A 15,071-nucleotide genomic window follows, 5' to 3' on the forward strand; every position below is an offset into this window, starting at 1 on the left:
GTCTGCCGTCCGTTGCTTTCATGCAGGGAGGGAGGGAGGGAGGAGGTGGGGCTGTACCCAGAACCACCTGCGACGATGTTTTTTGTCCCATCAGGCACTGGGATCTCAACCCAGAATTCCAATGGGCGTGGGAGACTGCGGGAACTATGGGATAGCTATGGGATAGCTACCCACAGTGCAACGCCGCAGAAATCGACGCTAGCCCCGGTACTTGGACGCACACCGCCGAATTAATGTGCTTAGTGTGGCCGCATACATTTCGACTTTATACAACCTGTTTTCCAAATTTGAATTATATACATTCGGATTAATCCCGTAGTGTAGACATACCCTGAGAGGTAACTCATTTCTTTGCAATATTCACTTCCAAAGCTTTTTATACTAGGTATGTAAAAAATGCATCTTTTTAAAGAGTGGATGCAATTCTTACACAATGCACTGAAATTAGGGTAAACCTCATGCTAACCTTCACCTTCTTTGTGCATTTAACATTCAAAGCCTTTCTACCTAAAACTATAACAACTTCAGCCAGATCAGTTTGATCTGCATTTTTCGGCTGTGGTTACTAGATGTATTTTCTGTGAGATCTCTGAAAGTGCGTCACCATGCACAGATTTCTCTCTTTCCTAAATGAGCCCATCTATCTGCTAAAACCTGGTAACAAAATAAGGGACAGCCATAAATGCTAAAAAAGGATTGCTCTTACGTGGCTGTAATTTCACTGGCCTTGATAGAATTTGTGCAGTGCAGTAGCAGCAAAATGCATCACAGTAAATTATGGGTATTGACCTCCCCTGCCTACAATGGAGGCCTATTAAAATGACCTATGATATCTAAGGTATTGGAGCACATTTGAGTCAGCAGCTGTGTTTAACTTGTGTATCTGCATTGGGCTTATGGTACTGCTGTTGCTTTTCTTAATCCCACTGAGAGAACAGAGGCTGCATTTTGATGATGTATGGTTTGAAGAGGAAACTAGCTGCAAAATATTCAGGATAGGAAAAAAAAACTAATCCAGAGCCTTAGAGACCATTCACAAATTAGAAGACAAAAAAGGGTGAATTCTAGTCTCATTTATCTGATGTATCCCAGTTTGGAACGGGCCCCAGAAAGACTCCTTCAGCTCAGAAAGATGTGTCATGGTCTGTGAGATGGAGTCTAGCACTTCTGCTGAGTCACTGGTTTAAATCCAGTCCAGGTTAATAGTGGCCAAAAATCGTTAGCATAGGCAGCCTAAATGAAGCAAGATGACAGTCTTTAGAGTGCACCTGTGCATTCACAAGACAAAACGATTGCACAGCTAATACCCCCATTGGCAGTTTTCGAAAAGATGGGAGACTGAATCCACTTGAGGGCTAAGAGCTGTATTAGGGGAACTTTGTCTTGCTGCTGTTATCAACACACTGAAATTTACAAGCATTCAGAACAGGGAGGTCATGGGGCAGATGGTTGATTTCACCTTCTTAAAATTCCTATTGCACATTGCTATAAACTGGAAATTTTCATTATGCTTATTATAGACATGGACCAAACAGATTTAGGGCTACATTACAATTATGCCAGCCCGAGCTTTGTGTTAGAGGTGATAAAAGGGCACTGTGCCGGGGGGTATCTGGAAGCATCATACCTATGCTGTGCAGGAGCTGGGGAAAACAGAGCTCAGAAAAAGCAGCAAACCAAACCAAACTGCAGCGTGTGCTCCTAGCAGCATTGTTAGGTGTGTAGTATGGGCAGAGCTCTGACCATGTACCCATTTCCACCTGGTCACGTCCCATTTGGGGCGTACAGCACTGGAAGTAGTGCTAATGGTCCTCTCCACGCATACCCTGTGCTCACAAAGCACTAGCTTTAATATTGAGACACCTGCAATTTGGCCCTTAATGTTATAGTCAATGAGATAATCCTGTATGTACATGTAATGTACCATATCTGGAAAGGTCAAGCATTGATCCCTGGATCTAGAAGCATGAACCTCTACTGCCTGAGCTAAAACATAGGTTGTATACCTCAAGGCTGTTCTGGAAATAAGAGAACAGACTATCCAGCTCCCTGAAGTACCCAAATCAGATCACTCAGGAATTCAGTGTCGGAAAACAATCTAGTTGCTGTTACTTAGAGAAAATGCTAATAGGCATATAAACACCATCTCTCCCTCTCTACTGCATGCCCAAATCCCATCCTACACAAACAGTTTTCCAGCAAACTACCATTGCCTTTTGCACTCGATCAGTTAGGTCCTTGACTTGCCTTCAGATTTCATAATTCCCTCTCCTTTACATAGAAACAAAACCCAGAGCAGCACAAGTTTCTAAGCCAGGGTGGCCAACCTGAGCCTAAGAAGGAGCCAGAATTTTCCAATGTACATTGCCAAAGAGCCACAGTAATACGTCAGCAGCCCCCCATCAGCTTCCTCCTCCCGCTCCCAGTGCCTGCCCATCAGCACCTCCTGATCAGGAGGGATAGCTCAGTGGTTTGAGCATTGGCCTGCTAAATCCAGGGTTGTGAGTTCAATCCTTGAGGGGGCCACTTAGGGATCTGGGACAAAATCAGTACTTGGTCCTGCTAGTGAAGGCAGGGGGCTGGACTCGATGGCCTTGTAAGGTCCCTTCCAGTTCTAGGAGATATCCTATCTCCATTTATTTATTTATTAGCTATTTCGTGGCGTGCAGGAGGCTCTGGGGGGGGAGGGGGAGGAGCGAGGGCACTGCAGGCTCAAGGGAGGGGGTGGGGAGGAGGGAGTGGGGGCAGGGCCAGGGGTTGAGCAGTGAGCACCCCCCGGGCACATTGGAAAGTTGGCACCTGTAGCTCCAGCCCTGGAGTCGGTGCCTAGACAAGGAGCCGCATAGTAACTTCTGAAGAGCCGCATGTGGCTTCGGAGCCCCAGGTTGGCCCCCCCCTGTTCTAAGCCTTTGAGATGATCTGTTTGCTGAATTCCAGACAGACTGAAGGCTTTTTGTTTACCCACCCAGAGTGTCAAGCTCTGAATTTGGGGTAATGACAATAGGTGTGTGTTGGTCTAGTAGTCAGAGCAAATAACTAGGAAACAACTCTTTGGTTCTGTTCCTACCTCTGAAGTGGGGCTGCTCAGCACCCTCAGCCCTCTCCAATGGAAGCTGACGATGGCTAGCACCTTTCAGAGAGGCCCTGTGTGACCTTGGGAAAATGACTTAGCCTGCCTCTGCCTCTGTTACCTGTCAATTGTATAGAATATTTACCTACCTCACAGGGGTATCCTGAGGCTTAATGCTAAATAATGAATTGTTGCACTTCTGGCACCTTCCACCAGAGGATCTCAAAACATTTCACATCAGGTAGAAGAGATGCATGGACCAGACTCCGGTGAGGAAGGGAAGTATGGTGCCCATTTTACAAGATGTGGAAATTGAGGCATGCTGCTCCTAGATCACAGTCGGACAGATACAGAACGGAACCATGGTCTCCCGACGTCCAGTCCTGGGATCTACCCACAAAACCAACCTGCCTCATTTTCAATTAATAGTTGTGAAGGAGGAAAGGTGCTGTAAAACTGCAAATCGTTATTTTTATTAGGAGTTTTTACAGATTGTCTCTAATGCACTTAAAAAAGCACTCAGAGACTGTAAGCTCTTTGGGGCAGGGACCCTCTGTTCTTTAGCACAAGGGGGCCCTGATCCTTGAGAAGGGTGGACAGGTGCTACTGCAATACAAATAAATAACAATACTATATAAATAATGTGCTCCACAACAGCATCTGCCACTTCTAAGAGAAGAGATTCCTATAGGTGGGGCAACTTCAGGCTATCAGGAACTCAGCTGGCCCCAGGCATGGTCATTAAGCAGCTCAATGAGCTTGGCTGGGCCCAATAAACTCTCCTTAAGTGACTGTGGCCCTGACCATTGGCTTGTCTCTGACCACACTTCTAATTCTGCTCCGACCACTAGACTGCATCGCCTACGCCCCGGTGTGTTACACTAGCTTTAGTTGGTGGGATTAACAAGTTATCCACCTTGAAGAGCTCAGCAGTACTCATTGGTCAACCATCTGGGGTAAGAGCAGCTCCCCCCCCCACACACACACATTGTGGGTTGGCTACAAAAAGAAAAGCAATTGCACAGAGAGAGCAATCTCTGGGCAGCCGTGGAGAGGAGAAGCAGCCCCACAAACCAAAGATGACATCCTCCTCCAAGATGCATACGCAGAGATTAAACAGGATGACAGTGAAATGCTACCTCAGTGAAGTAGGTGAGTATGACAGGTGAGGACACTTCCCATGTGATTCCAAGCCTTTTTAAGACCGTAGACAACGTTCCTGTCAGATTTGGAATTGAAAGCCTTTCAAAGGACAAACCAACCTGTCATGAAAACGCACAATTCATACACTTTGCTTTACCCCCTTTTTGTTGTTGTTGTTTGACAGGCTGCACCGTGCCCTCCTCACCTTTTTAATTATCATGTTTGTCACATAGAATCAGCTGGGGACGGGGAGATGACAGGTTTAATGATCTTTCTAAGCTATAAACACAAGTTTTTATTTGCAGTGGACATGTTTATTTTCGGAGGCATCATGCTTCTGGGCTCAGGATCTGCATGACAAGCCAGTTGTAATTGATACATCAGACAGTCCTTTATAAAGGAGAGTTTAGCATTCTGGCTTTCTGATTTTTTTTTTCTATTTGCGAAGCAGCTTTTTAACTTAATTATTCCCAAATGAATAATGTGTGGGTGGGAAAGGTGAACGCCCTTTATTACATAGCTACTAAAGAGCATTTTACAGCCTATATGTTTGTATTTATAGCGGCAGTTTAAGCTTGAGCTTCCATTGTTTGTCTTCCCCTTTGACAGTAATGAAATCTTTCCTTTCCCCATTAGCCAACTAACAGAAATCATAGTTATGTATAGAATTAACTAGGTGGCAGGGCAAGGTGCCGCATGACAAATTTCATTCTAATGTGGCAAGGATGGCTCAGTGGTCTAATAATCAGACTTGAAAGTTGCTAGAGGTAAAGGTTCAAATTTGGCCCTTGGCCTTTCTGAATTTGATAAGTTGCGCTCCATTCAATTACCCATTATAGACGAGACTTTAAAAGTCCCAAGGCCTTCTCCTCTCTGTGCAGACCTTAAAAATCTGATCATGCTTATAATAAGAGTGGGGGTCGTGCTCTGGCAGCATTGTTAACAAATGTTATGCTCCTCCCGTGGCTGAGGCAGGGACCAGGTCTTTCTCTTTGTCTGGACAGCAGCTGGCACAATGAGGTCCTGATCTTCCTGGAGTTGCTGAGAGTGACCCGAATATTAAGCATATAACAAGAATAATAAATTACAGTGATTGTGTGGGGAACCAAGTGACTGCTGCATGCCCCTCTCCAGAGATGGATGCCCTGCATTTTAGTGGAGACATTATGTCCTTAGGAATGAAAGGTGCTTAAAAAAAAAAAATCAGCTATTTATCTGTCTTGTGGTAATGACTATTAGCCCCAGTCATGGATCCCACTATGCTAGGTGCTGTACAGACATTACAGCAAGACAGTCACTGCCCCAAAAACTGACACCACGAGGAATTTCTGTCCATTGCTCAGGCTGCTGGAAAGCGGACTGCTATTCTCTGATAGAAGTTTTTTTTTTTTTTTTTTTTAAATGAAACCCATCACAAAAATAGCTCAGTTATAAAAATACAGAGAAAATACCCTCAATTAAGCCTTCCTCAGCTCATCAGCTATTAGAAAAGAAGGTACATTTATTAATTTGTTTGGTTCTGATGCAGCAGAGGCAGGGCCGGCTGCAGGGTTTTGGCCGCCCCAAGCAGCCAAACAAAACAAAACAAGCCGCGATCGCGATCTGCGGCGGCAATTCGGCGAGCGGTCCTTCGCTCCGAGCAGGAGTGAGGGACCGTCCGCCGAATTGCCGCCGAACAGCTGGACGTGCTGTCCCTCTCCGAAGTGGTCACCCCACGCACCTGCTTGGTAAGTGGGTGCCTGGAGCCGGCCCTGAGCAGAGGATTGGATTTATAGCAGATGAGAAAACCCCTCTCTCATTTTTAGGCACCCTAGTGACTGATTAGACACACGACAAATCAATAGGAAAATGAACAGCAACTCATGAAGTAGGACATTGACCAAATAACCCTGCAGCACAAATAAGATATACTGCACTCTCCCCAACACCACCTCGCAAAGCAGTATTCCTTCCTCAGACTCCTCTTAAGAGGAAAAGCTTTGCAGTGTGCCCGAATCATCCAGTTCTGCATATAGCTCCCAAAGTAGCATATGGCTTTAGAATGGATGGCCCATGAAGGAGGAGCCAGCAAGCAGAGAGCTACATTGCAAATGAAAGGCGTATGTTACCTCTTTTTCAAGGGTCTTGTATCCACACAGAGTGTTGATGACTTCTCCAGGGACCTATTAACAGAAACATCGTTTCAGGCTTAGAGCAGAGTTTTGAGGAAACGCAAAAAAATCCTGAGATATATAAAAGCTGCTACCACCGCCTCTAGAGTTTGGGTCTCAGACATTTCATCACAGACACAGGACAGGTAGTTAACAAGCCTCAGACTTTGACATCACTGGGGACTTTTTCCAACACAACACAAAAGCTATAGATTAAGCAATATACTCCCAGAGCTTTCTAACTGATGCCTGAGAGTCAGTAATATGCATGGCCTTTTTCCCACAGCAGCAGTGAGGTCTTTCCCATCCAGCCAGCTTAGCCAATTTCACGCTGGCTAATGCAGAGCTGCTACCTACAGTGTGATGTCCAGTGCTTTGCTGAGTCCAGTTTGCAATGATTCAGGGAGGGGCTCCTACCGATTCCTAATTGGAAGCTGTATAAACTCCCAAATGAAAATGTTCTTTATTTTCTCTTTGTTTAATTTCATTCCATTATTCCTAGTTAAATGGCCTATTACACCACCTTCAATAACATCTCTCCCCTTGGAGAGATCTAAGTGCTTCAGGAATCAGGGCCTATACCATCATTGGAGAACTTTATAACATTAGAACACAAACGCTCATTCTCTATGGTCCATGGGACTTTTCCACGAGAGGTTTAGAAACTGACTTGGGAATTACAAAGGAGCAGGTTTCCTGTGAGTGGCCCACCATTTCCATCCCAGTACTGTCAGAGAGCAGACTTTCTGTTTTTTGGTCATGTTGATTCTTGATAAAACCCAGAAAGGCAGAGACGCCTGAGAATTGTCAGGGAAGTTAGCAGAAGGCCTGCTGACAAGAAGGAACTCACCACGCCTCAGGATCAGGCCTATAATGCATGTTCACTTATTTTGTGGATCAAACAGAAGCTTTATTTCAAGGCAATAAACTGAGGCTAGGCGTATATTTCAAAAGGTGCGTTGTGTCCATACAAATGGCCACATTGAAAGCATAATAATTTTAGCAATGAGATGATTTTGGCAACCAGTAAAAGCTGCTGGACAACAAAACAAACTTGCCATGTTTTAGAGGTGCAGAGATGAAAAGGAGAAATGTGCACATTTTGGAGCAAAATTGAGCTTTTCTGTAAAACGAGGTATAAAAGAAACGGTAGAACAGGCTGCAGCCATTAAGCCCCAGTCTGTTCCTTCTATAATTGGTGAGGAAATTATTCTAACATTTCTTTACCACAAATAGTCATTTCAACAATATGTTACTGCTCAGGGCTATTGTAAAACACGCCTTTTCCAATTTCCAGTTATGCACTGCTAATCTGCCTGGCTGTGGCAAACAGAACAGAGTTAAAAAGGCTGATATAGCTCCATTGCTCAGGAATGCGTATGTGCATTATACAAGGCACATGGGTGAAATCCGGGCTGCACTGAAGTCAATGGGAAAGCTCCCATTGACGTCAGTGGGATCAGGATTTCATCCTTTGGGTCTGCTTCTCATTTGCACCATTCGGCCAGTGCAGTGGGGCCTTTGAACGAGGACAAATGTAATTCACACCTGTATTAAGGCCCCATGATGTTGCCAGAATGGTATAAAGGGGGCTTTTGTGTCACTGAGAACCAGCCCTTTAAGGGCGAGTCTACACTTACACTGCGTAGGCCCAGCTGCACCGATGAGTGCACCACTGTAGTGCTTTAATGAAGAGAGCTCTCCTGTTGGTGTAGATAAGCTCCCTCCCCGAGAGGCAGTAGCTATGCTGATGGGGTCGACATGGCAGCATCTACACAGCGGGTTAGGTTGGTATAATTACGTCAGGCAGGGATGGGTTTTTCACACCCCTGAGTACACAGTTATACCAGGCCTGAATCTTGCTTGACTTACAGTTCTGGAGCCTTGCTATTTCACCTGTCCTGCATGAAAGCAGGGTTTTGGTTTTGTTTATTGCATAGCAATAAAAAAACTGTCATAGGACACATCTCCAGGACTGTACCAGGTACACAGGGCCCAGGGACCTCCCATGCTGAGCCAATGACCTGTTATGACAGTCCTGAAGTGCTGATGCTTCCACATAGAATAGTGTCTAAAAATGCAGCTGTGGTTTAATGCCCCCTCAAGTAATTTTTGCTGTGGAATGCAACATTGAAGCCATTAAACCAACTGTCCTCTGCACAGGACTACTTTGCCTGAAGGGAAACATGATTTGTAATGAGCTTAAGGTTTGCAAATCTTTATGTTTAATTCATACTAACGGACACATGTTTCCCCTCCAAGCTCAATTTTAGTGCCACCAGAGCATGGCCAGGCCCTGGGGGACAATGATACTTACCCACTTTTGTTAAGCACTTTGAGATCTATGGCTGACAAGTGCTGAGTATTAGGGGAGAACTTCTCATTGCGAGCAGAAGGCAGGACTGTAGAGCAGTGAAGACGCTAGCTCACCACGCAGGTTCACAGAGCTGAGAATAGAATTGCCAAGTTGATATCACGGCTCCATAGTCTTAGAGAACCCCCCCACTCCCGCCAGAAGGGAGTATTAGGATGAAACTAGAGCTGGATGGGAAACAATTTTCCTATCCTGTGAACATTTTCTAAATATTTCCCATTCCAGATCAGAAAATTGAGGTTTTCTGAGGTTTTTCACAGAATGGAAGGCTGTGGGGTGGCAAATGGAGAGAAACACACATCCCCCTCCCCAGAATTGCTAGTAGCTCAGTGGTTAGGGCATTCCTGTGGGATATGGGACACCTGGCTTCAAATTCCTGCTCTGCATGATTCAGAGCATATACTTGAACCTGGGTCTTCCACTTCCCCAGTGAGCATGCTAACCACTGGGCTCTACATACAGATACGTGTTTTGACTAGCAATTTCACCGTGGACCCGAGAAACCTTTCCCGGTGAGAGTCTCGTCAGAACTGTGGTAGTTTTTTGTGAAAAATTTCCGTTTTGACAAATCAGTGTTTTCTGATGAAAAACTTCTGTTGAAAAATTTCCCAACCAGCTCTAGGTAAAACTCTATGTGGTGAACCTCGTGGTGGTTTTCCCCAAGTATTCTCTTCCCATGAGTTCTACCCAGAAGGGTTGCATTAGGACCCAATAACATCAACATCCATGAAGTCTTTTGAGCTGTCTTTGCAAGAGACAGTGTTTCATGCACTTCTGGAAAAGTCCTACAGAATTTAATCACAGAAAAACTTTCTACAGGTTCTGCATCTTATAGAATTTAAATAGAAAAGCATAGCCTTGTAAACTTTTTGGGGCTTGGGCTTGTATTTCTAGGTGTTTGTACAGTGTCCAACTATTTTGGGGTGTGAATAAAGTACATCTATAATGATGTTGCTATGGAATTCCATGGGTTGAGCCAAAAATCTATTGCATGGGTAACTTTCGCACTCAAATAGAATATTTTCTATGCAAACCTGTTGAATTTCAATAAAAATCCTACTGGCATAATCCCTATTAAATTCTATAGGATTTGTCCATAAGGGTTCTGTCATCAATTAATTTTTTTAAATGTATTTGTCTGGCACTTTCTCCTAATCCAGCTATTTCCAACTTTGCATTAAGTGACTCAGGCTTCTTTTATCATCTCAATTTCCTGCCCTGGTGCCCACACAGCCATCAGCTTCAGTAATGACATCATGACACCTGCTCCCAGCTGCATCAGATATTTCTGGTACACCGATCCCATTCTGGTCTATTTAGCTTTTAAATATGTCTGTTCTAGCTTTTGGATTTCATCTGTGCCAATCTCTTCTCTCTTTCTATTAACAGATATTTTAATTTCCGTGAACAGAAAGACCTTGATAGATAAGATGTGGGAGAAACATGGGTTTTCAAATAACATTTATATTCACTGTATTATTGACCCATTATCAGCTATATTAATTTTAACATGCAAGGTGGCCAATAGCAGCTTGCAAATAGCCAGTCTAAATACTGACAAATTCTACAAGTGCTTGTATACTAATGCTAGAAGGCTAAATACTATGATGGATGAACCTGAGAGCTGGTTTTAAATGGGGATATTGATATAGTAGACATCACAGAAACTTGGTGGAATGATGCTAATCAATGGGACACAGTAATACCAGGGTACAAAACATACAGTAATTACAGAGTAGGTCATGCTTGTGGGGGAGTATCATTATATGTAAAAGAAAGCATAGAGTCAAATATAGTAAAAATCTTAAATGAATCAAACTGAACCACAGAATCTCTATGGATAAAAATTCCATGCTTTAATAATAAGAGGATAGCAGTAGGAATATACTACCAACCACCTGACCAGACTGCAAAATGCTCAGGGAGATTAGAGAGGCTATCAAACCAGAAAATTCAATAATAATGGGGGATTTCAACTATCCTCATATTGGCTGGGTATCTGTCACTTCAGAATGGGATGCAGAGATAAAATTTCCTGACACCATTAATAACCTCTTCTTGGAACAACTAATCCTGGAAACCACAAGGGGAGAGGCAATTCTTGAGTTAGACCTAAGTGGAGCAGAGGATCTGGTCCAAGAGGTGGATGTAGCAGAATCGCTCGATAATAGTGACCATAAGGTAATTGAATTAACATCCTTGTGGGGGGGGGGGGGAAATACCAAAGACACTCACCACAGTAGCATTTAACTTCAAAAAGGGGAAAGACACAAAAATGAGGAATCTAGTTAAAGGGAAATTAAAAGGAATAGTCACAACAATAAGAACGAGGAGTACTTGTGGCACCTTAGAGACTAACAAATTTATTTGGGCATAAGCTTTCGTGGGCTACAGCCCACTTCATCAGATGCATGCAGTGGAAAATACAATAGGTATACACACACACACACACACACAAAGATGAGGGCTGCCTAAAAGTAGCAATTCTTCAACAAAAAAAACTTCAAAAAACAGACTCCAACGAGAAACTGCAGAACTGGAATTAAATTTTCAAACTGGGCACCATCAAATTAGGCCTGAATTAAGACTGGGAGTGGATGGGTCATTACACAAACTAAAAACTATTTCCCCATGCTAATTCTTCCCCCTACTGTTACTCACACCTTCTTGTCAATTGTTTGAAATGGGCCACCCTGATTACCTCTACAAAAGTGATTTTTCCTCCTGCTGATAATAGCCCACTTTAATTGATATGCCTCGTTAGAATTGGTAAGGTAACCCCAATCTTTTCATGTTCTCTGTATGTATGTATGTGTATCTTCCTACTGTATTTTCCATTCCATGCATCTGATGAAGTGGGTTTTAGCCCACAAAAGCTTATGCCCAAATAAATGTGTTAGTCTCTAAGGTGCCACAAGTACTCCTCATTCTTTTTGCTGATACAGACTAACATGGCTACCACTCTTAGGGTTACCATAAGTCCGTTTTTCCCCGGACATGTCCGGTTTTTGGTAATCAAACCCCCGTCCCGCGGCTGCTGTGCTCCTCCCCTGACTCTTCGGCTCTGTTTAAGAGCCGAGCTGCCCGAGCGCTCCGGCTTCGGGCAGTCCCCATGCCTTCGGACCCTGCGCCGGCGGAGCAGAGCAGCTGGAGCCCAGGAGGGGAAGTGCCCAGCCGGCGGCTAGGGTCCTGAGGCAAGGGGGCTGCCCGAAGCCGGTAGCGCTCGGGCAGCTTGGCTCTTAAACAGAGCCGAAGAGTCAGGGGAGGAGCACAGCAGCCGCGGGAGGGGAAGTGCCCGGCTGGGGGCGCAGGGTCCGGAGGCATGGGGGCTGCCCAAAGCCCGAGCGCTACCAGCTTCACGGTTTGCCAGGCAGCCCTCCAGACCCTGCGCCCCTGGCTGGGCGCTTCCCCTCCCGGGCTCCAGCTGTGCTGGGGAAGCACCGGCCAGGGGCGCAGGGTCTGGGGGCTGCCCGGCAAACCGTGAAGCCGGTAGCGCTTGGGCAACCCTTTTCGCGTGGCTGGGAGGGAGGAGGGGGAGTTAGGGTGGGGACTTTGGGGAAGGGGTGGAGTTGGGGTGGGGGCGGGGATGGGAAAGGGGCGGGGCGAGGGCCCCGTGGAGTGTCCTCTTTTTTTATTTTTTAGATATGGTAACCCTAACCACTCTGAAACCAGTCACAACATTGAAATGCCTGCAGGCTTAATGTAAACTATTTAAAAACACCATAATAAAGGCTCAAAGTAAACGTATTCCCCCAAATAAAAAAAAATTCATAAGAGGCCCAAAAAATGCCACTATGGCTAAACAGAGTACGGTAAAAGAGGCAGTTAGTCGCAAAAAGTCAGTCCTACCGAGTTAAAAATTGGAAGTCAGTCCTACCGAGGAAAATAGAAAGGAACATAAACTCTGGCAAGCCAAGTGCAAAAATATAATTAGGCAGGCCAAAAGAGAATTTGAAGAGCAACTAGAAAAAGACACAAAAGCTAACAGCAAAACATCAGAAGTCACTAGGACCAGATGGTATTCACCCCAGAGTTCTGAAGGAACTCAAATATGAAATTTCAGAGTAGCAGCCGTGTTAGTCTGTATCCGCAAAAAGATCAGGAGTACTTGTGGCACCTAGAGACTAACAAATTTATTAGAGCATAAGCTTTCGTGGACTACAGCCCACTTATATGCATCCGAAGAAGTGGGCTGTAGTCCACGAAAGCTTATGCTCTAATAAATTTGTTAGTCTCTAAGGTGCCACAAGTACTCCTGTTCTTTTTGCAAATATGAAATTGTGGAACTACTAACTGCGGTACATAAACGATTGCTTAAATCAGCCTCTGTACCAGATGACTGGAGGGAAATTAATGCAATGCCGATTTTTAAAAAAGGCTCCAGAGGTGACCCTGGCAATTACAGGCTGGTAAGCCTAACTTCAGTACCAGATAAATTGCTTGAAACTATAATAAAGAAGAGAATTATCAGACCCATAGATGAACACAATGCATTGGGGAAAAGTCAAAACAGCTTTTGTACAGGGAAATTATACCTCATCAATCTATTAGAATTCTTTGAGGTTGTCAACAAGCATGTGGATATACTTGGGAGTTTCAGAAAGCCTTTGACAAGGTCCCACACCAAAGGCTCCTAATCAAAGTAAGTAGTGATGGGATAAGAGAGAAGGTCCTCTCATGGATCAGAAACTTGATAAAAGATAGGAAACAAATGACAGGCATAAATGGTCAATTTTCACAATGGAGAGAGATAAATAACAGGGTCCCCCAAAGATCTGTACTGGGACAAATGCTACTGGGTAAACAGTGAGATGGCAAAGTTTACAGATTATGCAAAATTACTCAAGATAGGTAAATCCAAAGCAGACTGCGAAGAGTTACAAAGGGATCTCACTAAACTGGGTGACTGGGCAACAAAATGGCAGAAGAAAGTCAATACTGATTAGTGTGAAGTCATGCATATTGGAAAACATAATCCCAACTATACATACAAAATGATGGGGTCTAAATTAGCTGTTTTCACTCAAAAAAGATCTTGGATTCAGCATGGATAGTTCTCTGAAAACATCCGCTCAATGTGCAACAACAGTCAAAAAAGCTGACAGAATGCTAGAAACTACTAGGAAAGGAATAGATAATAAAACAGAAAATATCATAATGCCACTTTATAAATCCATAGTATGACCACATGTTGAATACTGTGTGCAGTTCTCATTGCCCCATATTAAAAAAAGTTATATTGGATTTGGAAAAAATACAGAGAAGGGCAACAGAGCTAGGGGGAGAGGTAGATACGCTGGAGGGTAGGGATAGGGTCCAGAGTAACCTAGACAAATTAGAGGATTGGGCCAAAAGAAATCTGATGAGGTTCAACAAGGAGAAGTGCAGAGTCCTGCACTTAGGAAGGAAGAATCCCATTCACTGTTACAGACTAGGGACCGAGTGGCTAAGCAGCAGTTCTGCAGAAAAGGACTTAGGGATTACAGTGGATGAGAAGCTGGATATGAGTCAGCAGTGTGCCCTTGTTGCCAAGAAGGCCAATGGCATATTGGGCTGTATTAGTAGCCCATTGCCAGCAGATCGAGAGAAGTGATTATTCCCCTCTATTCGGCACTGGTGAGGCCTCATCTGGAGTATTGTGTCCAGTTTTGGACCCGCCCCCACCCCGACTACAGAAGGGATGTGGACAAATTGGAGAGAGTGCAGAGGGCAACAAAAATGATCGGGGGGCTGGGGTACCTGACTTACGAGGAGAGGCTGAGGGGACTGGAGTTGTTTAGCCTGCAGAAGAGAAGAGTGAGGGGGGATCTGATAGCAGCCTTCAACTACCGGAAGGGGGGTTCCAAAGAGGGTGGAGCTCGGCTGTTCTCAGTGGTAGCAGATGACAGAACAAGAAGCAATGGTCTCAAGTTGCAGTGGGGAAGGTCTAGGTTGGATATTAGGAAACACTATTTCACTAGGAGGGTGGTGAAGCACTGGAATGGGTTACCTAGGGAGGTGGTGGAATCTCCATCCTTAGAGGTTTTTAAGGCCTGGCTTGACAAAGCCCTGGGTGGGATGATTTAGTTGGTGTTGGTCCTGCTTTGAGCAGGGGGTTGGACTAGATTACTTCCTGAGGTCCCTTCCAACCCTGATATACTATGATTCTATGAACAAAAATGCTTCTGTACAAGGAGAGATTAAAAAGACTGGGACTGTTCAGCTTAGAAGGCTATGACAGAAGTCTGTAAAATTGTGAATGGGTAGAGAAAGTGGATAAGGAAGTGTTATTTACCCATTCACATATAAACACATGAACCAGGAGTCACCCGATGAAATTAATAGGCAGCAGGTT

The 15,071-nt window shown here is 44.5% G+C and overlaps 1 protein-coding gene across 6 annotated transcripts in view; it reads right to left on the minus strand.

Moving 5' to 3' along the window:
- Positions 1 to 15,071, minus strand: part of LOC101942087 (tetraspanin-15-like) — a 232,371-nt gene that overhangs the window by 66,196 nt on the left and 151,104 nt on the right. For 3 of the 6 annotated variants that reach the window (XM_065584409.1, XM_065584406.1, XM_065584410.1), the window contains exon 6: positions 6,322 to 6,375. The exons of 1 other annotated variant lie outside the window; for it this stretch is intronic. In XM_065584409.1, coding sequence (XP_065440481.1) covers positions 6,322 to 6,375 — 54 coding nt within the window. Of the gene's footprint in view, positions 1 to 4,209; positions 4,333 to 6,321; positions 6,376 to 15,071 lie in introns of all 6 variants that reach the window. 2 more of the 6 variants (XM_065584408.1, XM_065584404.1) reach the window with 1 other exon arrangement.

The sequence above is a fragment of the Chrysemys picta genome, chromosome 2 (assembly GCF_011386835.1).
Source record: "Chrysemys picta bellii isolate R12L10 chromosome 2, ASM1138683v2, whole genome shotgun sequence".
NCBI lineage: Eukaryota > Metazoa > Chordata > Testudines > Emydidae > Chrysemys > Chrysemys picta.